This window comes from Sabethes cyaneus, chromosome 2 (genome assembly GCF_943734655.1).
Source record: "Sabethes cyaneus chromosome 2, idSabCyanKW18_F2, whole genome shotgun sequence".
NCBI classification, from domain to species: Eukaryota; Metazoa; Arthropoda; class Insecta; order Diptera; family Culicidae; genus Sabethes; species Sabethes cyaneus.
Window position 1 is genome coordinate 181,541,708 of NC_071354.1, and position 24,009 is coordinate 181,565,716.

The following is a 24,009-nucleotide window of genomic DNA, read 5'->3' on the forward strand; positions in this document are numbered from 1 at the left end:
CGATGGTTGATTGACCCGAACCAGCAGTGTTTTCAAATCAAATTGGTTTATCATGGTTTGGTTCGATGGAATACACAAATTGATATGTGTTAGGCAATCTGCAGATAACGCGCAGTTGCATTTGAACTATTTATTTGACAACAACAAACAAAAAAGACTCGCACAAATCCTCTGATTTACAGATTTTGGTTTCTCACATATAATCTGACGGGTTGTCAGTGAGAAATTCTGCAGAAGATTCGTTCAGAATGCCTTGTTTATAGAGCTTCATATGTGAAAATATTAGAGTCCCCAGGATACTATAACCCTCCTACTTGTCGTACTCGTTTACTATACTTTGATTTCATCACTTTCTTCCATCGTTTCCTCAGTCTTCTAATGGAAAGATTACGGTTATAAAAAAATGCCTGACTCCACTCAAGGCAAAACATGAAATTGACTCTATTCCATAGGAACAGAGTATAAACCCAAATACGCACGCCGAGAATAACAGCTAAAACTCTAACCTAAACGAACAACGCGATGTGAAGTGTCTTGTTAGCAACAAGTGCCTATACTGTTACGTCGTCCCGGTTAGAAAACTAGTAGGATTAAACTTCGCATTCAATGGTCGATTCAATAGACGGCGACGAGGCACAATTTGTGTCTAAAAAAATTAAAAATCCCCTTTTATTTTATCAGATTAATAGAATTGACAGTTCTTCGATTAACATTTAATATTAATAGGTTTGTTTTCGGTGCAATATTTCTCCTATACCAATTAGTCACTCACATTGCAAAATCAGCTGATTGTAATCATACATATTTAGTTTTTGGCGGTGATATAGCATTTCGTACGTTTTCGTGTAACTTTTCACGTTGTATGCAGCCAAGATTCAATGTGCATGTTGGTTGCATGCAGTCCCATACCATCGAGTTTCTAGGGTGATGGAATGGGAATGTTTCTCCAAAAATTTAAGCAAGGTTCCATTACTATTCATTGAACCTGGTGTTCAAATCAACACTAAATATTACATCGATAATGTTTTGAAGAACCATTTGCTTCCAGTCGTCAAACGAAGTGAATGCACCACACTACTTTCAACAAGATTCTGCACCGTCTCACCAGGCAAAAGCTACAACACCGGCTTGGTGTGAGGAAAATTTTCCTCGAAATAATGGCCAGTCTCGTTACCTGATTTGAAACCTCCCATCTTCTATGCATGGGGTTACACGCTAGGCCAACTAGGACCAAAGGTTTGACTGTGGATACTTCTAAGCAACGTTTGGAGATTTGGAATAAAATTCTTGAGAATATCGTGTGTGCCAGCTGTAACGCTTTTCAACAACGACTGGTAATTAAAACCAAGCAAAGAAATAAAGATTTGAATTGGACTAATTTAAGATAGATGTTACGGATATACTTTACACGGAATATACTCAAAATTAAAATTTAAGCAAGCGTCATATTTTTGCGAACATTTGCTTTACTGCCAGTTATTGCTCCTCACCCTGCACATTAGCATTATTATGCAATGATTTTTAATCAGTCACTGGCATAGGCGATATTCCCTTTGCGTTGGCCAAATCGGTTATGTTTCCAGTTTTGAAAAAAAGCAATAAATAAAATATGGCAAATTATCGACGAATTACGTCCTTTTGGGTGGGCTCAAAGCTGTTTGAAATACATAGTAAATGATGGAGCTCTATTCCGAGAGGTCTAATCATACATCTCAATGGATCAACATGGATTTTTCTAGGCAGATCAACTACTACAAATTTAGCACACTCAGCGCTGCATTAGGGCTATTGAAAAAGTAGCACAACTCATGAAAAAAAATCCTGAGTTTTCCCGGTCGGATTCGACTTTTTACCGACGAAAATTCTCTTTGTTTTTCGGATACATAATAAAGCTAACATAAGTTGTTTATATTTTAAAGCAAAACCCAAGGATAGTAACTGTCATTCATCGTATATTTTTTAATATTTACTTCCCAATAAAATTTATTTATATTAAGTATAAGCGTGTAGGGCACTATATTTCTGCGTTGGTAAGAGGAAATGCTATCAACATAGGGATTATTTCCGGAGTGATTCGCGATTGGGGCTCAAGTGGCAAATTGTAAACAAATCGTTTTATTACACCATCAGCCTTAAAAATACTGATAATATCCTTGGCAAGAATCCTTTCTTCTGTTTTAATCGTTAGAATTATTTAAAACAAGTTTTTAGTGATGAGCGATAGAAGTGTTTAATCAAAACAAAAGACAATTTGCAGTTTAGCCTCTTGCATTGTTATGAAGTGACAGGCTTATTTGCAAATCGTTTTGTAAACAGGCGATAGTAAAGAGCGAAACTGCGTTGTTTTCAAAACACAGGCGCATTGTAAACAGGCGAAACTAAATAAAAAAAAATCAAAACAAGGCGAAACAGGGCTGGGCGAATCTCATTGTCAAAATGCATTAAGGCTCATTCCAAGGGGTTCAACTATAAAACTTAGGTTTAGAGCTTGAGTGCACAAATTTTATGCAGTATTGTTGTGAAATTATAAGGTTGATTTATTCTACACCAATTTACAGGGGTTAGACAAAATGATCGGGACAGGCAAAATTTTGATGAAATTCAAACGGCCATAACTTCCACAAAATTGGACAATTTTAGATGAAATCAATTGCATTAGACGGGGAAATCTTTCTAGTTTTTTTTTAAATATTTCAAGGTTCGCAATAGTCAGCGGACACCGGAGATATTCCGGGTTATCTGGGAGTATGTCAAAAACTGTTTTTTTTCATCGCTTGTATCTTTTTCTGTCATGGAAATTTATTCATATTCATATTTTATCCCAAAACTAGATTTCATTTCCAGTCGATTGGTGAAAAAAGAATGGAAATCCGACGAGTAAAAACCAAGTTACGGCCATTTTCGTAAAATCAGTACTAGTAACATCTATTGCTCTGACCAGTTTAGGACATAACGCAAACCATGTCAATATGAGCATCAAACATTAAGGTTTTATGAGCCATTGACACTGGAAGCATTCCCAGGTCCGCAGCGTGCCTTGGCAACCCTGTAGCAGGTTGTAGGTACCCCGGCGGAAGTGGTCGTTTCAGGGAATATTCGAAATCATGTCAATATGGGTGTCAAATTTCAGAATTTTCATCCCTCGTAAATTTTTGAAGTTTGACATCCTTATTGGAATGGGTTTGGTCATGTTTTAAAATGGTCACAAAGGTAAGACATTACTGGCAACATTTCCAGAACTGATTTCACTAAACTGGCCATATCTCGGTTGTTTCTCGTCGGATTTCCGTTCTTCTTCGACCAATCGACTGGAAATGAAATTTAGTTTTGGGATAAAATATGTAAATTAATAAATTTCTATGACAGAAAAAGATACAGGAGATTTAAAAAATCAGTTTTTGACATACCCCCAGACAACCCGGAATATCTCCGGTGTCCGCTGACTATTGCAAATTTTGAAATATTTTCGGAAAACTATGGCCGTTTGAATTTCATCAAAATTTTGCATGTCCCGATCATTTTGTCTAACCCCTGTATATCTTTAAACTTGATTTTTGTAACTTTTATTTAAATTAAGACTTGAAAATGTACTGGCATATTATCACAGTGATATTCCTCGAGCCTCGCTCGTTGCATTTTTCCGACAGCGGTTGTTTTTGAAGGTCAATTCAGATTTACTTGGGCACACTTAACAATGACGCGTTTACGAACCGGGACTTATATTGAAGCGTTAGAAACGAGGTACTGTCATCCGGGGATGGTTGCAACACTTTTGAACTTTGACTTAGTATAACTTCCGAAGTATGCCGTTTAGGTCCAAGTGTAAGTAGCCAAAACTTGTACAGAGGTTAGTACTTTTGATTTATGATTATGAGAAAAAATATAAACAAAATGAAACTGTAGAATGAACCGCAAATAGGGTTGTTGTAAGTTACCCAGTAAACGGGGTTACTTGCAACACTTTTCTGATTTTGCGTTTCTTATGATTTCAAATCTGATTTCAAACCGCGAATGACTATTTTTAGATATTTTGGATGTATTTGTAGTAAAACAAGAGATACTGGAGGCGTTTTCCAGGAGGATGGAGGATCCAGATCAGTTCCATTCCACTAACTCCTTCCTGTGACACTAATGGATGATGCAGAGGATTTCTCGGTCTCTACTAACAGCAAGTATCGGACTAACATTTCTTTCCTTCCCAAATTGACTAACATTGGACGTGGTCAGCTTTGCTATTGATTATCACAAAAAATTGGATGACCATAAAATGCACACTGAGAATGATCTGCTACTTCCAAGCATCATTCTGTTGATTCTTTGTGCAATTTCACCTGATCTAGATCAATCACAGGCAACTCACGGGCGGTCTACCTATGCAATGCTGCTATGCTACGCTTAACTTTATTTATCATCGAAGTCGAAAAACAGTGTTCTCACTATTAGCAGAGATTTCCATTATAAATTCCCATAATTTGAGTTCCTCAAAATTGTCTGGAACTGCATTCGCTTCTAACGGCAAGTAGCTAAGTCATGTAAACTCAGTAACCCTGTACTAGAGTTCTTAGCATAACGGTGTAGAAGGAAACGAACTGGAAACGAATCTAGTGGATACGGCTCTAATTCATCATTTATTTATCCAGATCCACTCTACCTAATTTCTGACTAAGTACTGTAGAAAAAGTTGAATCAATGGGAAAGTTAAAAAATCATGGCCAATGTACAATCGCTCAATCAATCAATAAAAATTATAAGGCCAAGTATTGAGTTGCTGAATCACAGAATTTCTGAAGATCTGCTTTGCACCGCCAATCAGGGTAACTAGATTTATAAACTAAGTTATCCCTGATCAACACCTGTATGGCTGCAACCTCACGCGTAGCAGATAAAAACGGGGACTACACACTGGCGTGCCCCACCTTATCTAAAAAAATTAATACAGAACAAAAGAATTCCTCAAAGCATGTATAACCCGAAAGTCTAGAGGTGTCATTTGAAGAGTCGGTATTTTTGCGATAAATAAATTAATTACGTAAAAGAAGATCCAGTCAGTCTCAAGTTCAATTTCATGCCCAATCACACTTCTAATTTCATATGCAATTTTAGGTTTAATTCTTTATTTGGGGTAAAAGCAAGTAAAGTGAATTGATCTGTATGTGAGTTCATTTTCATATCCAATATTATGCCATTTAGGTAACACTTCAAGTCCACTTTCAACTACAATTTCAAGTCAAATTTAAATACAATGTCAGGTCCAATTTCGAGTGTAATTTAAGTTCGATATGAATCTAGTCTTTATGTCTCGCGGGGCAATACAAATACATATTATTAATTCTGTGCCACATCATAGCAAAGCAAAGCCTAGGTGGTACATTCCGTTATCGAAACTCGACCTTCTCGAGTGCAACACAATTGCAGGGCCAGTTGCTACGATCCTATTGACTCTAACAGCCACATCATAGACTGTCAAAATTAGCAATATATTTACCGGGATTTACATTTTACACTATCTGTATCATGAATCGAAGTAAAAATCGCCCAGAAATATCGCTCGCGTTTCAATGAAATCACACAGAATCCACACATAGCTTTCGTCGGCAGATCGCATCATCCATTGAGATAAATCCTGATTTATTTCCTCTTCTATTAACAATCCGTTTTCCAAAATGCTTGTGCATATGCAAAGAATTCCATCAAGTATTGAACTAACAATCCTCGTTTCAAGTTTAATTCGAATGCCTGATCTCATTATAAAGATCAAGACAAAAATCAGCGGGGTTGTGCACAAGACACGACCGCATAGGTGACGTAGGACTACGTAAGTCTCTTTATAGCGATAGTAGGATGTATCCATGTAGGTAATAATACGATTCTTCATGTATACAAGCTATATACGTAACGTTTATCAAAGTAGTAACATTGTATACGTTCAATCCTCAACCGATTTTGGAGTTATATCCATGAATTGATTGAATCTATTTTATTAAAACGAATCGAAATCACACTAAACCACACAGCGATTAAGTTTTCATGATCTGTTTCTACGTTGAATAGTGCTTTTCCTCTGGTAATCGGTAGACGGTACGCGCGATTTTTCAAAAAGTTGAAAATTTTGCGCAACTTTTCTACGGCTTACAAAAGAACACTGATGATAAAGCATTTACAAGCTGCAGACGTTTTGGAAGTGGCAGAAAATGTCACCCGTGACCAGAAAACTTATTTCCGTCATTTGTTGGTCGGCGAAAAATTCAACTTTTCCCTCATTGCCTTTGTTAATTTGGTATCAACTGGGCAAGAAAATATAATTAACTCTTTCATCGTTGTGTGGCCCTTAAAACGACCGATTGTTTGGTTATCATAACTCCAGCTTGCAATAAACTTGCACTAACGCACTTAACGTAATTCTCTGTTCGGTAAATTGGAGTACCGATAACCAGGCAGGGCTTGTTGCAACGGACCAGCCGGAAAGCCTCAGCAGCTATGCAATCAACGAAGCCGTTCGTGTATGGTCCTGAATCACGATGAAATACCACTCCAAGTCGCCAACTGCAAGTGACGTGGGATGCTTCTGGTCGTTTTGTTGTCGCGAGCAGCATATTTCCTGCCAATTCCAGAACTTCAGCAGCCAGATATTCCATCACGGCAGCGAAATGAGTGCTCCAGCTCCAACACACACGACCGGGAATTGCAAACGTGCACGAGTTGAGCGTGACTTTCGTTTGCCCTAGCAAACGATGTTGGCAGTAGCTCAGCTAGCGTTTGAATAATGCTGTTCGCCGGCTTACCACGTGTTATGTACCAGAGCAAGCGACAAGAATTGGTCCCGCCTATTTTTCAGGGTCCATCATTACATCATCTACGTTGAACAAACTGGAGCATTTCAATTTCAGTCTGAACAAAAGAGCAAAGTTACCAGTGAGCCGTTCGCCTTTTGCTGCCAAAGAAAAATTACGCTACGTATTATTACTGTAGCATTGGTGATGGATAGCTTTGTGTTGCTAAAGACAACCGAGTGAAAAGCCTTTAGTTCCAAGTTTCCTACGTTTCATCAATTACCGAAAAACGTTCTTTGAAGAACGAACAAATTCTTATATGAAGATGCAAAAGATGTATACTAAAACTATTTCATTTTATTAAACCCATGGTTTTATGCATTTTGACGCTTGACCGAACACATTTACTTGGAGCTGGTATATTTGTTGGCTGCTTTGGTACCTTCCGAGACGGCCAACTCAACCACCAGCAACAAGCGAACAGAAGCGCGAGAGGTGATCGGTTAAAATTATTTGATAAGAAGCGAACAATTACAATCAATCGAATTAAATAGAATTAAAATCAGTAAGCGAAAATTTCTCAAATCTTCATGAACATTGTTTCGTCCTTAAAAGAACATTTTGTCGACGTGATATGTTGGAAATTTAAGCCTTCTTTTCCGTCTTCTTGGGCAGCAACAAAACAGCTTGGATGTTCGGAAAAACACTACTCTGAGCAGTGGTGACACGGAACAGCAATTTGTCCAACTCTTCGTTGTTGCGGATGGATGGAAATTTTACTGATGCATTTATGAAACAATATTTGCTTGGTTTGGATTTGTCGCTTGGTTCCTGAGGTATGAATTTTGAAGTATTGTAATCCGTCGGTAATTGATCACCATGGTGAAATTTATCAAACAAACTTAAATGTTGGATGGACAAATTTAATTGCATTCCGATTGGGAGCGCTCATAAAAATGAAAAACTTTGCTGCATCCACCCTGATTTCTAATGATAGAAATACTTTTACATCACATGCAAATCACATATCGGGAAGAAGAAACGTTGTATAGTATAGATAGTACAGAGGCGACAAGGCACTCAAAAACTGCTAAATTTTGAATCAAAACGGAGAGTTACCTTTATTTGTGATGATACCCTCCGCTTTGATTCAAAATTCAGCGGTTTTGAGTGCCTTGTCGCCTCTGTAATCTATAGTCTCTGTAGTTGATCCTCATGGGACTCCTAAATTTCAAACAACATACCGTTTAAAATTAACAAATTGATAGTAACAATAGTGTTCGACAAAACAAAAATGTGTAGTGCTACTCCGATGTGGATTTCCGTTTGCCATCTCATACAAATAATCTGGTCTCGAAACAAAATAGAGCATAGGAAGAAAATTCCAAAAAACGAGTATTTTTCCTTCGAGTCTCTTAGATTCCTTCGATCATTTGCCCGACGTGTTTACGTTGCACAACTCGTCGAACGTCCGCTACAGTGCGAACGAGATGAAGTGGGGAAGGTAAACCATTTATTTTGTAAGTTTATTTGCTTTTTCTTGCCGTAGTTCCGTGGAATGTGTGTGAGTGTCTGAGCATCGTTCAGACTCCATGCGCATAATTTTATTGGAGTATGGGTGATTGGTACGGTTTTCAGTGCTTTGCCGGTGGTGTGGGTGAACAGTGAGATGAGAGCCGAATTCGGGTTTTACATACATATTAACAGAACGTCAACATGATCGTGAAGTACGTAGGAGTTATAAGGGTAGCACACGGCGAAAAAAGGCGATGTAATTCAATACTCATTTTCCGCGTGACTTATGTTGCTACCAGTCCGCAGTACGCTTGTACTTGGGCATCCAATGTTGAAGTCATAATTCAGTTTCATTACATTTAAGGAGGAAAAACTAACAAACGCCAAGTTACTAAATCATATCCTATTCAGCAAAACGAGTAACTTAATTCATAAACTTTTATCATTTATATTCAACAACCTACGTCGCACTGCTGTAGATTTCAAATCAAAGAAATTAGCAAGTGTCATAATTTCGATACCTCGTTATCTAGCGAAAAACGACAACACGCGTCACGTACAAGTGTGACGTTCCAAGATAAACACAAGTAAACACCAGTCAGGTTCCCTTCTGATCCACGAATTCACGGTCGCGAAGCCTAACGACATAGGAATGCCAGCGCGAACGGTCTTTTCCGTTGTTCGCTTTGAAACTTTTTTTTTCCTATTCCACTTCCTGTTTAAACATCTTGGAAGTACAATGAAACGAAACACCATAAATAGAACAGAGTTCCGAGTTCAAATCACAGTTCATTGCAGCCTAGCTTATGATCACAAGAGCATTTTGAATATTTCTACATCGGTTTCCCACATCGATTAGGTAGGCCTGCAGAAACATTATCGCGGTACACCGGTGGGAGAGCAAAAGAGAGATCCATTCCATGCGCATGTGCTGAATTATGAGGCGGCCGATTTTCCTGACAGCATTTCGAATGACGTTGGCAGGTCGACGTCTTCCATGCCTGTCAAACAATCCAATCATGCAAGTTCTAATGCCACCAATAATCCCATTTTGATGCCATCGATCTATCTTTCGAAAAAGTTATGAATAAAATTGTCGTCGCCAGTGCAGTGGTGCTTAACCAGCCAGAATGCAAGATTGGGCAATGTCTTCATTAGTGGTCCTCACTCACGGTGTTCATTTCCTCGTTCGATATCTCCATACAGCTACGTATCTGTACATCGGAGCTCGCTTTCGCCTGTAGAACGGACCTCTAGACTTAGCAGATACACTTTATCGCTCCCTCATGTCCATTCACCCTATTATTCATAATTGATATGTTCGCTCGTATGAGAATTCAGCGCCACCGTCGCCGAGATGTGGTTTCCTATGGTGGTAACAGGAGTAAAACAATCGAAGTTCATCAATACCAACGTGCAGTTCCATATAGCAATCCTATCACCAACACTGAGACAGCGAAATGTCAATCCATTTTTTTCCGCTAACCATATGCGAAGTGCGGTTTTCGTTGTTCTATTTATCACACACCGCACCGTGTCGTGGTGTTGGTGTGACGTTTTATATCCAAGTGAGGTGGTGTTTTTAAATAATGTGATAGGATGCTATTTGAAAGTGCGAATGCGCGAATGTTACAACAGTGTTGAGAAAAGAGACTTGCCTTGACTTGCTACGGCGTAAAGTAGTTACTTGCTTTTTAATGTCTCCTCTCGCGTTCGACCGACCGACCGACCGACCGTGTGTATCGATGAAACAATGAAGAAGGAACATGTCTGAGCGGGGAGGGCAGGGAAAAATTTGCAAATAATAAAAAGAGAAACCCCATAAAGCGACGCGTTAAGCAACGACGGACGACGGACGATTCGCTTGTTGGTTCCAGGTCGTATTATATCTGCACCACCACCACTTTTACGGAAACGGGGCTGCCGCTGCTGGCTGGCTTTGTAACAGTCGACTAGTTTCCAGTTAAATCGTACCAGCCAAACGACGGTGCCAACAGTACCGCAAATCAAAGATAAAAAATTTAACCTTCAAATTTTTAGAACAAAACTATCTATCGGATAATATTAGGCACTCGAAATGTAATTCAAATTGTATCGACGACATACTATTGCCGAGTATAAATCGGTTATTTATCAACAAATCGTCCTACGTCCTTCGTCCGATGAGAGAACGAATTTCAAATCTAAGTTTTCAACCCATTACCAAGAAGAAACTACTTCCGTTTTTTTACCCTTTTTAATTTTGTCTTAATATATCGGTGGTTTTTCGCAAAAAAACACGTAATTTGTTCGGTCAGTAATGTACCCTTGGTTTAGTGCAAAATTTTTAATCAACACATACGCAAAGCGCACCACCTTCCGACAAGCCAGCGAGCGAGTCCACGACACACCGCTGAAAGTTCTTGTCGTCTGTTGTCGTGGTGCTGCTACTGCTGCTGCACATATGTTCCTAAGCTTGAACAAAAATATCGCTGATAAAGGTAAAACCAACCAACGTCCCATTAAACGTCCGTCCTACTGTCTGCCAACCATTTTGTACTCTTAATCAACCGATACTGGTCGAATGAAAAAGGTTGCACGAGTCGTCTTTTGCTGGTGCAGCACCAGCTGCGTTCGAACAGCCTCAGAAAAAAGGGAAAAAATAAGCGAAACATGAACAACCCTGACTGCAGCCGCCGTTTGCCTCTGCATACCACACACATTGCATTTTGTTCCGATCAGTGCAGTGTTACTCGATTTTTTCAGCGTTCATCTGTATGCGTTTTTTTAGTGTGTTTCCCTATTTTTTTTATTCTTTTGCTCACAGGGCTACCTCAACAGCATCGCCCCGGCTTGTGTTGTTGCATCCACAGTATATAAAAGAATAGAGCTGCAGCGCGAAAAAATGTATCCCGTTTCCTTCATGTCTTCTCTGGTTGCTGTTACCGTTGTCCCGCTCACGATAGTGGATGCAAATTTGCTTCAATGCACAGCGTGTATAGCTCCGGTCTCAACTGGTAGCAAAATAAGAGACTTGAGAATGAGAGCTTGAAAGTATGCTTTTATCTTCAGTGCACTCTTTTGGCGATTGTCAATTTCTAAACAATAGATACCGGGGAATCCGTTTGGCTACACTCGTCACCGATTGAGGTGAAGAAAGCAGACCAAGTGAAGACACTATTATTTAGTTCGGGTTTGTTTCCGACTTGGTTGCTCGATGTTTTCCAACCGCGACGATAGCTTTGTTCAGCTACAGTCAGCCATTTCTGTCAGCCGTGAACGTACCCATTAGAAGCCTCAGATGGATTCTGATCTTCTACTAATAACAATTTCTTTCCTGATATACTTGAGGTGCACAGGATTCTCTGCGTTTTAGTAGGTAGCAACAAATATTAAACCAACAACCTTCCTTCCCATCTCATCAGGGCCCGCATTCGAACGCGGCCGGTGGACAGCATGCAAGGATCTGATCAGCTTGCACAAAGCGAATTTACGTGCTGTCACAAGCATGCTTTTTACAACAATCATTTTGCAATTGTCATCGGTCCTGGTCAATTACGGTGTTCGGTTTATCCAAACGGGCAGATGAATTAACAGCAGCAATTTTTTACGGCAGTTAAAACTATTATACTTCGTTAATTATTTTATATATCTTTTAACTCCACAATCTCACGTTTTAATTTTGATCCCACACTTATGAATCACTATCGTTAACAACTTCACTCTCTTCCATATCTCACAACTATTCCTGTGATCAAGCTGTTCTTTAAATAGTTGCCTTCACTTCTAATCCACTTTACTTATGGTATCTCCCTCGACGTACAAGCAGTTGTAAAACAATTGTATTCAAATGTTTCGCCTATTTCCAGGTTCCCTACAAGTAAAAAAGGCGGCAAGTATAATTTTATTCATCTTCTATTTGGTTCCGATTTCTACTTACAAGTTTTTCAGGATTCGAATGACAATTGTTAATCATTCACTAGAACTATTCTATTAATTATAATTCAGCAAACAATCCAAAAATTAAATAGTGTAATCGCCTTTTTAATTTTTCTTGGTAGTAAACAAACTTTATGCTCGATATGCTGCAAGAAACGTAACTTTGTGCCAAGGGGTTGCCAGTATGGTTTTAGAGAACAGTGTTCAGTCGCAGTAACAAATGGAGTAGTAGCACTTATTGTTCTTACAATATCAGAAACCGGTCTCTAGTGCGCTCTTGTCCATCAACAGGGCGATGTCCAACTAACTAAGGAGAGAGAGGGAGCAGTAACTATTTCAGTTTTTTAGGTTAAAAGATAAGAATATAACGAATTGCCGAAAAATTTCTCGTAATGGCACTGAATCCATCCATAGGAGAAACCGTCACGCACAACAGAACTTCTCTTAATAACATAGAAGCCATTTTATGAAAACTGCCATCCAAACTTCCTTCCACTACAACAGGAGTGAAAACGCATTATTTTTTAAGCAATCTTCCAAAGATGAGTTTTAATCACCACGAGTCAATGGTTTTTTTTAGGATGAACACGTTCTTTTAATGTATAACTGTACAGCCAGGTTCAGATGACTGATTAATGGGTTGATCACATATTTTTGCTCATTGTGAACGGATGCAAGGGCGGATTATTCCAGATCTGATGTAATTTTCTGAGAAGTACAATTGGAATGTTTCCAACACTTCCGAGGAAATAGATATTGCTGATAATACCACCGCAGTTCTAGTGATTTCAGCTTCAACTGATAATGAATGTTGGCATACCCTGCATTGGGGGCTGAGGTTCAACATTATATGAACAATTTTATCGCACAGTGTGGTTTTGGGAAGAAATCAAAACAACAGTATCAGCTGTACTATCAGTGTCTACTGAATATCAGCTACACTAAGCTATTTCCTCAATTGTTGCCCATAGCAAGCATAATACAGGTTAGAATCGATTAACCGAGAATTCGATCATTATCCGGAGCTCAATTTTTAAGCGTGAATGTCATAATTTTGACGTTACAAATTGGACTCCATTATCAGGAACCTTTACTATATTAACCACGGAATGTACTGTCAACGGTTATCCGCCACGGCTTTCACCTGTCGCCTGGACAGGTTCTCATCAACAGCCCCGGATGTCGTTGGGTAAGCTGCGTCGCTATGAGTGTCTGGGTCCGTCTGTCCTTGCGTGCCAATCGAGTGCTTCTCGGCAGAGCTCGTTCGCTCCTCTCCTTAGAATGTGTCCGATATACTTCCATTCACGTTCTCGAATTTCTGTTATCGGCCGTTGATGACATCGACGATGGAGTTTCTCGTTGAAGGAGCATGGAGCAAATAATAAATACCTGCAGTTTTTGCGTAGTCTCCGCTGCGACGCATCAGATTTCGCAGGCGTAAAGCAATATGGATTTGACATTTAAGTTGAAAATTTGGGATAAACCCACGGAGAACTTTCAGAATACAGAACAACATGGGGCCCTATTCTCAGTCACCTCACCTCATCTCACTTCTCTCACCCGACCTAATCTCACAGTCACCTTCACCTCACCTTACAGGCCCCATTTGAATTGTACAATCACCCAGGTGAGTGGAGTCACCTAGGTGACTCTAAGAATCGCAAATTGTGTTCTCACCTAAAAAATTTAGGTGAGAATAGGGCCCTTGATGTCCCGCCAGTTACCGCATTCAGTTAGATCTCCTTTTTTGGGAGTTTGATCAACCCAGCCCTGCAACCAGTCCGGCGGAATAGATGGGGTTTCCCATATGTTGCTAAATGTCTGATGCATAATCGGGGCTAACAAAGATGGGTCAGCTTTGAGTATCTCAGTTGAAATGAAGCCAACCTCTGGCGCTCTGTTTCATTAGTCAGAGTTGAAGCGATTAATACGACGAATTATTGGTGTCATGCCCTGCTGATTTTGTTGGTCTTTGATATTTGAAACTCGAAAGAGTTGTTCAAAATATTCAGTCCATCGCTAAGGCTGTTCTGTACGGTCAGTCAGTAACTAACCAGCTCTGTTGTTTAGCGGCATTTTGGTGTTCATCCTGGCACCACTAAGACGGCGAAAAATATCGTACAACTAACGAATATTCCTTCTTCTGCTAGAGTTAGTTCAGACTGTCTTGTCCCGCCTACAAGCTTGTTTAACAGCCCTCTCCAGTTTCATTTTCCTGCAAGTTTTATCCAAAATCCAGTCTTTCCGTCTGCTGCACACTTTACCGAAGATTTCGTCACAGGTCGAGATGAAGGTGTTCTTGATGCCGGTCCATTGCTTTTCGAAAGATCCACCAGCTGGCAAGGCAACTCCGAGGGGCGGGATTAAAATTGTTAGACACCGCGGGATTCTCCAATCGGCGGTCGTCGTGATGGTACCATGCAACCCACAATTGTATCTTTGTGATAACAAGATGATGGCCGGATGCAATTTGCCATTTTGTGTTGGTACGAGTGGTTGGATGAGTTAGGCATAACACATTTCGTATTGACGGGTTTTCTGTATATTTCAAATTCTAAAGTTTCTGCACTTCCATTTGCTTAATTAACAATATATCCAAGAAAGGAAGTTTTCCTTAGTTTTCTATTTTATAGATTAAGTGTATGTTCTTGTGCGTGCTGTTTATAGTTGCTAGAATGGTTTCCAGTTCTACTTTTTCAATTATACTGAGAACGTATTCGAGGTATCGCCACCATCTTTTCGGGAGTCACTGGTTCTGTTCCAGCTGAGCTTATTTTCAAAGTTAGCTATAAACAGTTTGCACAAGAACGGTGATAGTGCCCATTGGTGCACCTAACAACTGTTTGTAGTTTTTCCCGAACGTAAAATAGTTCTCCTCCATACACAATCGCGTCAGTTTCAACCTTTTTCTCCGTCGTCCCCAAGTTGTTTCAATAGCCGTTCTTCCAAGATGCTAATCGGTTCTTTCACAGGGACGCTTGGAAATGAGGTCGTAACATCGAAAGAGACCATTATGTCGTTTTCTGTTAGTTTCCCATATGTTTCGATGACGTGTTCGACATACTCTCGTGTGCTGCTGACACCGACTCGGAAGTTTTATGGACATTTTCTGGAACTCTGTTGCCAATCACTTGGCAATCTGTTCCGTCAGTGATCCGTTTACGGTGATTATTCCCCGCATTTCGGTTCCTGGTTTGTGAATTTCGGGTTGTCCTTTTATTCTGGGTAATGTGGGGTTTGATGTCCGTAGTTTTCCGATGCAATCTTCTAGTATAAGTTGACAGCCTGCAAGTCGTAGGCGAGATACGAGTCTGTCGTTATTAAAATTAATAGTGGAATTCAATCCTGAAAAACTTTTCTTTATTTTCAATCTCCCTATTCCGCTAACCTTCACTTTCCTAGGCAATGGCGTCCCATGACGCGTTCAAGGTTCGCATTGTTTGAGCCAACCTTCGTGTTGAAGTCGCCCAAGTGGATTTGAGAGTTCCCTTTTGGGGACTTTGCTCAACCATGCTTCAGCTGGCTGCAAAACCTGTTTTTCACCTGCAGGTCGGCAGCATCTGTTGGCACATAACACTGGATTGTGGTAAGATTTCTAACCCGTATTCTGAATTTGGCCACGATCCACCACCTCTGTCTCTCTCTCTCGAGTAGCATTTTCATCTCGTATGCCAGAATAGAGCAAGACATGCCCCGACGATGTCTTGTATTCGTTAGTATCCGTCCAACGGACCTTGCTCAGACCCCAGGATTTCTAGCTTCAGGCAGCCAGATTCCCTTGCAAATTAAACTAACTTACCCCGCTGGATAAGGGCCATGTTCCATGTTTCGGTCTGATTCATATCCGTGCTTACATGCTAAAGATCGTTGCCAATAATCCCATCGATTTCTGGCTTCATTTTTCGTAACGTGTTTAATTATCGGGTACTGTAGGTTGTTAGCCTAAGATTCCTATATTCCGCTGATGGAACTACCATCCTGAAAATGGAACAGCTACTATTCCGACACCACGTGGAAGTAGGGATAGGAGTTAGTAAACAGAGGTAATAGATTCGCACATAATCACGCTTGGAAAGCCTTTTACACATCATAAAATACTTTTTTTTGTTATCAACAATTTTCATTTTCATTTAAAAAATAAACATACGTGAAGAATTACCAAAATCTACCTAGTACGATGAACCAGAACAAATGTCTACAACCCATCCTGGTATAAATGAATAGCCAGCGTCTGCATGAAGTCTTCTAATTATAAAAGGTTGAAGGTTTCTTTTTTCTGTACAAACTTATGCGATGGCCTATCGAAATGGAATAACTCTTCCACTTTTAAAAGGGTTCTAATACATGTGGTATTGTATCCAAAAATAGTATGGTGAAATGCTATTTGCAGTAAGCCAGTAGAACGTAGAGTCCGTTGTGAAGCACGAAAACCCAGCAGTGACAAAAGCCTCGGAGAATCGATTTAGCCACAAATACTGCCTGCTGGGTACTACATCGGTAACCTAACGAGTCTAGATCAAGTAGATGGCACCGATCTAAGTATGGTGGGAAATTTTTGGGATTACGCCATGGCAGATGTCGTAGAGCAAGTCGGATGAATTTTCTTTGCACTCGTTCGATGCGCAGGTTCCATGTTAATTAAAAAGCAATGGTCCCATATTACTACCTTGCGGAACCCCTGAGGTATGGGTAAATTGTGAAGAGATACAAGAACCAAGCTTCACGCGCAATACCCTGTCGTGCGAGTAGGAGCTCAGCCATTGCGCTAGTTATTCAGATGCTTCGAACCGGAAAAGTTTGTTCACAGAAACTTTTTCATACGAGCTTTCAGTTTTGATTTATATTTAAACGACCTATCGAAAAAAATCGGTCAAAGAAAAAGGGCGATTGAGGGGCTTTTTCAATACGGTTTTATTTCAGGACATCAACTTGGTATAGATTTGGTTAAAACAAAAAATCGTTGACCTGTTGGGACGGTAGAACTCGGTAGCGCTGGTGTATAAAATTGTCTTCTGGGGCAAAGGAAGCAAAAAGTGTGCTTACATGTCATTAGGTAGTTGAAATATGATAATTGAACAACTTTGATTGCTTAGTGTTTATTATGCATATTTCAATCAACTTTGATTGCTTGGCAATTGCATGTTTATTACTATGACATAACAAAATTGCTGGACATTTTTTCTATCCAATGATATATTGACGATGGAATTTCATGAAATGCTAAAACAAGTTCTTTTATTTTTTTCAATCTTTTATTCAAATGTTACATTTCCGTTCTCGTTTTCAAAAAGTGCTATTTAGTATTGTAAACGAAAACGTAGTCCTGCGTAGAAATCATAGGCACATTGTATCAAGGTTACGCAAAGTTTCTCGCAAACAAACAACAACTGGTCAAGTCGGTTGCCAAAGAAAATTTACGGAAGCTGGATCGTTTTGTCAATCTGCCAGATACCGGGCAGATGATTTTTTAAATTCTACTTCGCCTACAACAGTGAATTCAATTTACGAAATATTTTATGTTGATAATTTTTACTTCCGGTGTGAAACAAATTGGTCCATGAGCTACAGGTTCGCAAAGATGTTATGTTCGAAAACATTCGTCATTTCAAAAACGATGGTTTACAAGTCATAATGTTAAAATTTATTAATTTCTTCCAACAAAAACACAGTAAAACCGCCAGTAAATTCGACATTTGTTACACCTTTCTGTGGGTGAAAATTATCGAACCAATTTGGGACAAATCGCTAACCACTAGCGAGCCAGCAGCAGGGAGAACACACGGTGTGAGCCAGTTCACCGATACATCGCCCTCTTCATTCACAACGCAGCAGAGCAGCGAAAAGCATTTCACTTTGTTCCGTTTCATCGATTTTTGCCGCATAGCTATGCATGCTCGAATCTACTCCAGTATCAGCAGCTCCCCTGCACGAAAGGCAGAGGCACCTCTTCATTTCTTATACCTTATCGACCGTGGTTCCCTCCGCTAGCAAACACTCGTTTAGTTTTTCGCTTTTACACCGCAGAACATACCCGATCCACGTACCCTGGCACCGTTTGGAATGCCATAAGCACCTTCTTCCCGTACTTCTCCGGTATCCGTAGGCTAGGCTTAGGTTTCTTGTGCTGTTTTGTTCAAAGAGCCGTAATCTCCGTCATGAGAGAAGAGAGATGTGAAAACGATGATGTCGAGTTTCCCACCTCTTCTACTCCTACGAAAACCCACCAACCAGTCTTGTCCATCAATCGCACAAGCCGTTCCAAACCGTACCAGCTACCAGCTAGTCATTGACGTCGTGCCGTCGTCGGTCGGGAGCGTTGCTTATTATTGAAACATTTTCATTTATTTTTAAAATCTAGTTTTTTCGCTTCTCGTTTTCACACACGCGACATCAAATCAACAAACACATTCGCACACGGAAGTTAGATATAGGAGGATGGTTTTTCATTCCCGTGTATTGGATTGACGATTGTATAATGTTGTACCGTTAGTTGTATGAGTGTGCCGCCTTCCACTTTTCATCATTCAGTTTACTTCGATTTGCCCTTCCTTCTCCGCTACCAACCAGCTATATCGATGGAGGCGCCGAACCAGTTTTTCGGTAGATAGGGCTGGTCGGCAGTCGGTTTCCTGGTGGTGCGCAAATTTGGGATTTTCGTTCTTCTATGGTGTATGACTTCTGCAGCAGGTCGCCAATCAGACCCGCAGAAAAGATAGGAGAAGGACGCCGCCGACTGATGTAGATGTGTGATACCATGCATGTTTAGCTCGGAGGATCAAATTCACGCCTGTTCCCAATAATGGAATCGATGTCGAAGGTTTTCTTCGCTTAATTTGATAAGAACTGTTGTAGCCCCCGTCATACTGAGCAGTATCTACAAGCGCAAATTATCAGAGTGTTGCTAGTTAACGTTGTTATAATTCAACGATTCAAGCATGACTTAATTAGGAATGACCTCACTACTGTTGTTTGCCTTGAAACGCTCAGTACGGTTCATTTACCATTGCATTGTTTACGTTGTTTTTCGTGACGTAATTAGTAATTGCTTGGAACTCCTTTATAAATATTCAATAAAAAATGACAGTTAACCACACGTCATCAAACTTTTATGCACTTCAAATATATCATTTGGTGAGTCCCAATCTTTGTTCTAATATTTAACGGATAGTATGCAACTAAGGGCTCCGCAAATGAGTTCTAACATTTTTAAAAAAAATTAACACTGGTGCACCGACACAAGAAAAAAACGAACAAACCGTCGCATGATAAACATAATGAGAGATATTGCAGAAAAAAAACTTACCAAGGCGAAAAAGTTTGTGTGGCAATCTTCCAAACTTGCGCCGTTAGTTTGGTGATTCTGGTGCGTCATGGTTGTGTTATTCTTAACATTTTCACTAGAGGTAAAAACAATTTCTACACTGCTGCTTCTGTTATGAGGAGCGGTTTACTGTATGAGTAGTATAGCGCTTTGCTGCCTTCGATACATTTGGCGCACAACTACAAGCTTTTTGGTTGCACACACAATTCACACATTCACTACTGTAATCATAGCTCTTGTATGACACTTTTTGCTATGCTGCTTCTTCTCACAAAAGCACTTCCTTTTGGTGACAGAATTTCCCGTCACAAAACTCACCCTTATACAACGATCTCTTTAATTATTCAGCACACATGACAAGTAAGCCTTCTTATACACCTTAAAACCTTATTTCCACGGTTAATTTCACTTGTTTGCTAGCGATTTTTTACCATTCAATGTAGACGGCAGAAAATGGCGGACACAGAAAACAAGCTGAAGCACTGTTGTCATATTTGACATTTGCGAAAATACACACATACACCGAACATTAATCCATCCATAGGACCGACTTGAGCCGCGTATCTTTATGCACTTTTCCTTCGCATACGCACCCATACACCGTCGCAGGTGCGAAAAGAAAACCTGAAGAATTTTCCCTTTTGGTCTCAGCTCAGCTTTAGGGAAAACTTCCAAAGTAAGCTAGGAGAGCGCACTTTCACCACTTAAATGACGTTTCCTAGTTGTAACACCATTCAGCACTTTTCAATCGATCGATTACGGTTCATGGCTCTAAAACACGATTAAAGCTGCCACACAGCAAGAAAAAACTCTATTTTCTGCTCACTTGCTTCGAGGACGCAAAAATCATCCGTCCGTTCGATTCCCACGTCGAGAGTCAATTATATTTAGAAAGTATGTTAAGTCCGAGATCTCGATCTTGCTCACCGTCTCTTTTTCACCTTCGCTCTTCAATGCGTTCGCTTTGATCTCACCAACACAGTTCCGCCCCTGCTTTTGCTAGAACCGGTGGTGGTGGTAACGGTGGTTCCACTGCTATATCCACAAAACTTGCCGCCCGCTCATAAAGCGACGGCGGCTGAAATAGCCGACAATAATCGTATTTGGTCACCACCAGTGGCGCAACGATATGGCAACAATGTAATATGTAACTACTGCAGTGCAGGTGTATTGGTGCAGTCTATCGCTGTTTGGCTACTACTTCTGGTTCAATCTTAACTTGAGTGATGTTTATTGCTCTTCTCGCTCACAAAATCCAGCGACAGAGGGCGGCTGTATTCATCTACTCAATGAAATGCTAACTGCTACTTTTATAAAGCAATAATTGTATCACACAACTCTGTGTACAGCAGCATTACAGCAGCACACATCCATCCCCACTGAATGTCCATCTCTTTCGTACTAACGCTAAAAAGCCCCCGTTCAGCCAGCAAACACGGTAGGAGGGAGTGCTAGCAGATATTGCACTTTTTCTGACCACACTTTGGGACTACGCGCACTTTCACCACTTTTATCGATTTCGAACACGAGCTAAGAACACGAAGCTAAGCGCACAAATTGCACAAATGCTATTCAGTGTGAATCATTTTAAAACTGTCTGTATACGTGTGATTGATCTGGAGTTCTATCATTCTCCAATATGTAAGTATATAAAGAAGCACAGCGAAACGACAAAGCACACAACTATTCTCGGCAACAGTTGAAAGCACAATGAAGAATGAAACGAAACGATGAATTATCCAAAGGCGGACACATTGATTCGCGTAACTCATTCACAGGCGCTTGTGCGTGTGTTTGTGAAGCGACTATGAGTATCCAACATACTAATGAGCAGAGCAGAGCAACTGAAATATTTCAGTTTCTTTTGCTTGAAAGACTTAAAATGTAGAGAAGCTGTAACATACAATTTAATTCAACCAAGCAAAAATTTTTGATAAAAAAGTATTACCTACTCACTCAAGTCTTGCAAACGATTACAAGCCGACAACGGTTGCGTGTGTTTTTCTCTTTTAGAATCCCTATCCATGCCTTTAATACCTTCGCACCGCACTCCGAACATCACACCAAGAATTTTTTCAATAAAATGAAATTCCAGTAAGAATTTATTCGGACGACGTTGGAGAGACGCCCGGCCATGCGCCCAGCTAGCTACTTAGCTTTAAGATACGATGCTGGTCTAACAAGTAAGTCCTCGTATATTCGAATCTCAGCTGGGTGGTGGAGCTATCAGTTGCACTAACCCCGCTTACTTCCTTACTTAATCAGCTTCAGGCCGTGATTTCCTCTGCTGTTCGAAGAAGTTGTCTCCATTCCACTCGGTCCATGGCCGCAATTCGCCAGCCACGTGGTCTACGCAGGGTCCGCAGGTCGCCTTCCACTTGATCGATCCATCTTACTCGCTGCGCGCCCGCCGTCTCGTTCCAGTCGGATCGTTATTGAGAACTTTTTTAACCGGGCTGTCGTCCGACATCCTCACAACATGCCCAGCCCACCGCAGGCGACCAATTTTTGCGGTGTGAGCAATGGGTGGTTCCCTAAGCAGCTGATGCACTTCATGGTTCGTTCGCCTCCTCCACGTTCCGTCTTTCATCTGCACTTCGGCGTAGATGGTGTGCAACACCTTCCGTTCGAAAACACTAAGAGCGCGTTGGTCCTCCACGGGCATAGTCCATGTCTCATGGCCGCAAAGGACTACCGTCTAACCAGCATCTTGTAGATTGTTAACTTCGAGCGGTGGCGCAGCGTCCTACGGAGTCCAAAGTAGGCACGATTTCCTGCCATAATGCGTCTTTGTATTTCTCTGCTGGTGTTGTTGTCTGCGATAACCAGTGAGCCCAGATATACGAACTCTTGTACCACATCGGGGGTGATATTGCGCATCTCGTTTCGAGTGATTTTCGTTCGAGACGCCCATTTGTTTAACGTGGTCGAAACGAACGAAAATCACTCGAAACGAGATGCGCAATGTCACCCCGGTTTCATCACCGTCTAAATGAATCCGGGGAGGGAGATCCGCATTCACTTCTTTAGAACCTCTTCCTTTCATGTATTTTGTTTTCGATACATTAATGACAAGTCAAATCCGTTTGGCTTCAGCTTTCAGTCCGATGTACGTTTCCGCCATCCTCTCAAAGGTACATGTAATGATGTCAACATCGTCAGCGAAACCAAGAAGCTGGACGGACTTCGTGAATATCGTGCCACTCGTGCCCATCCCCGCTCTTCTTATCACGCCGATTTGAAGTTGATGAATAAATGATGCGTGGGCACGTTGTATTCGCGATATTTCTGCAACATTGCCGAAGCGCGAAAATCTGTTCCGTGGTGGCACGGGCACCCATGAATCCCGCTTGATATTGCCCCACGAACTCCTTTGCAAATGGTGATAATCGACGACATAAAAGTTAGGAGAGTACCTCGTAGGCGGCGTTCAATAGTGTGATTGCGCGGTAATTACAACAATCCAACTTGTCGCCCTTTTTGTAGATCAGACACACGATGCCTTCCGTCCACTCCACTGGTAGTAGCTCTTCTTCCCAAATCTTGACAATGACCCAGTGCAGCACTCTAGCCAGTGCGTCACCACCGTATTTCAGCAGCTCGCCGGGTAGGTAATCAGCCCCAGCCGCTTTATTGTTCTTCAGCCGACCGATCTCTTCTGCTACCTCCTGGAGGTCGGGGGCTGGTATTCTGTCGCACTTAACTTCTCGTTCCGTTTATCGTTAGCACAGTACCGGAAGACCGAGTTTTGCCTGTTCCGTGCTTGTTTATATCGCTCCACATTCGCCCTCGTACGGTTTTGCAGCATTCTCGCACGTGCTGCTTCCTTCTCCTGCACTAATTGCTCGCATTCGCCGTTGAACTAATCATTTTTTCGGTTCGGATTCATTGTACCTAGTGCCGCTAGAGCAGTACTACCGATGGCGGTCTTAATGCCTTTCCAACCACCTTCAAGAGTTGCTGCGCCAAGTTGCTCTTCCTTTGGTAGCCCTGCTTCCAGCTGCCGCGCGTATTCCTGGGCAGCTCCGGTGCCTCGTAGCTGCTCGATGTTGGGTCGCGGCGCACGACTTCGACGAGTCGAGAGTTTTGAGCGCATGCAGACTGCAACTAGGAAATGGTTCGAATCTATATTCGCACTGCAGTAGGTGCGAAAGTTTATAACATCAGAATCAGAATTTACCGTCGATTAGAATTTGCCCAATTTGGTTTTCTATTCGTTTGTCTGGTGATCACCAGGTGGCCTTGTGGATATCTTTGCGGGGGAAGAAGGTACTTCGGACTATCCATAAAGACTTCGGATTTTCCATACCTTCTGTCCTGTCCAGCAAAGTTCCTGCAGTGCTACGACTTCGAAGTTTCGGGGATGTAGTTCATCATAGATTATCCTATCGCAACCCGGGAAGTCGAGCGATTTGCAATTCCATGTCCCGAGTTTCCAATCGTAGTCCTTATTTCGTCGCGTAGGTCGACGCCGATTGTTCCGAT

General features: G+C 41.1%; 2 protein-coding genes across 2 annotated transcripts in view; both read right to left on the minus strand.

Annotated features, from left to right (window-relative positions):
• The window catches only part of LOC128735071 (mediator of RNA polymerase II transcription subunit 13), a 98,213-nt gene extending 77,020 nt beyond the window's left edge, over nt 1–21,193 (minus strand). Inside the window, exon 1 of the mRNA XM_053829548.1 lies at nt 19,507–21,193. Coding sequence (XP_053685523.1) covers nt 19,507–19,575 — 69 coding nt within the window. The 5' untranslated portion in view covers nt 19,576–21,193. The remainder of the gene's footprint in view (nt 1–19,506) is intronic.
• LOC128735072 (transcription factor grauzone-like) overlaps nt 1–24,009 on the minus strand; it is a 204,955-nt gene that overhangs the window by 118,849 nt on the left and 62,097 nt on the right. The window lies entirely within an intron of this gene.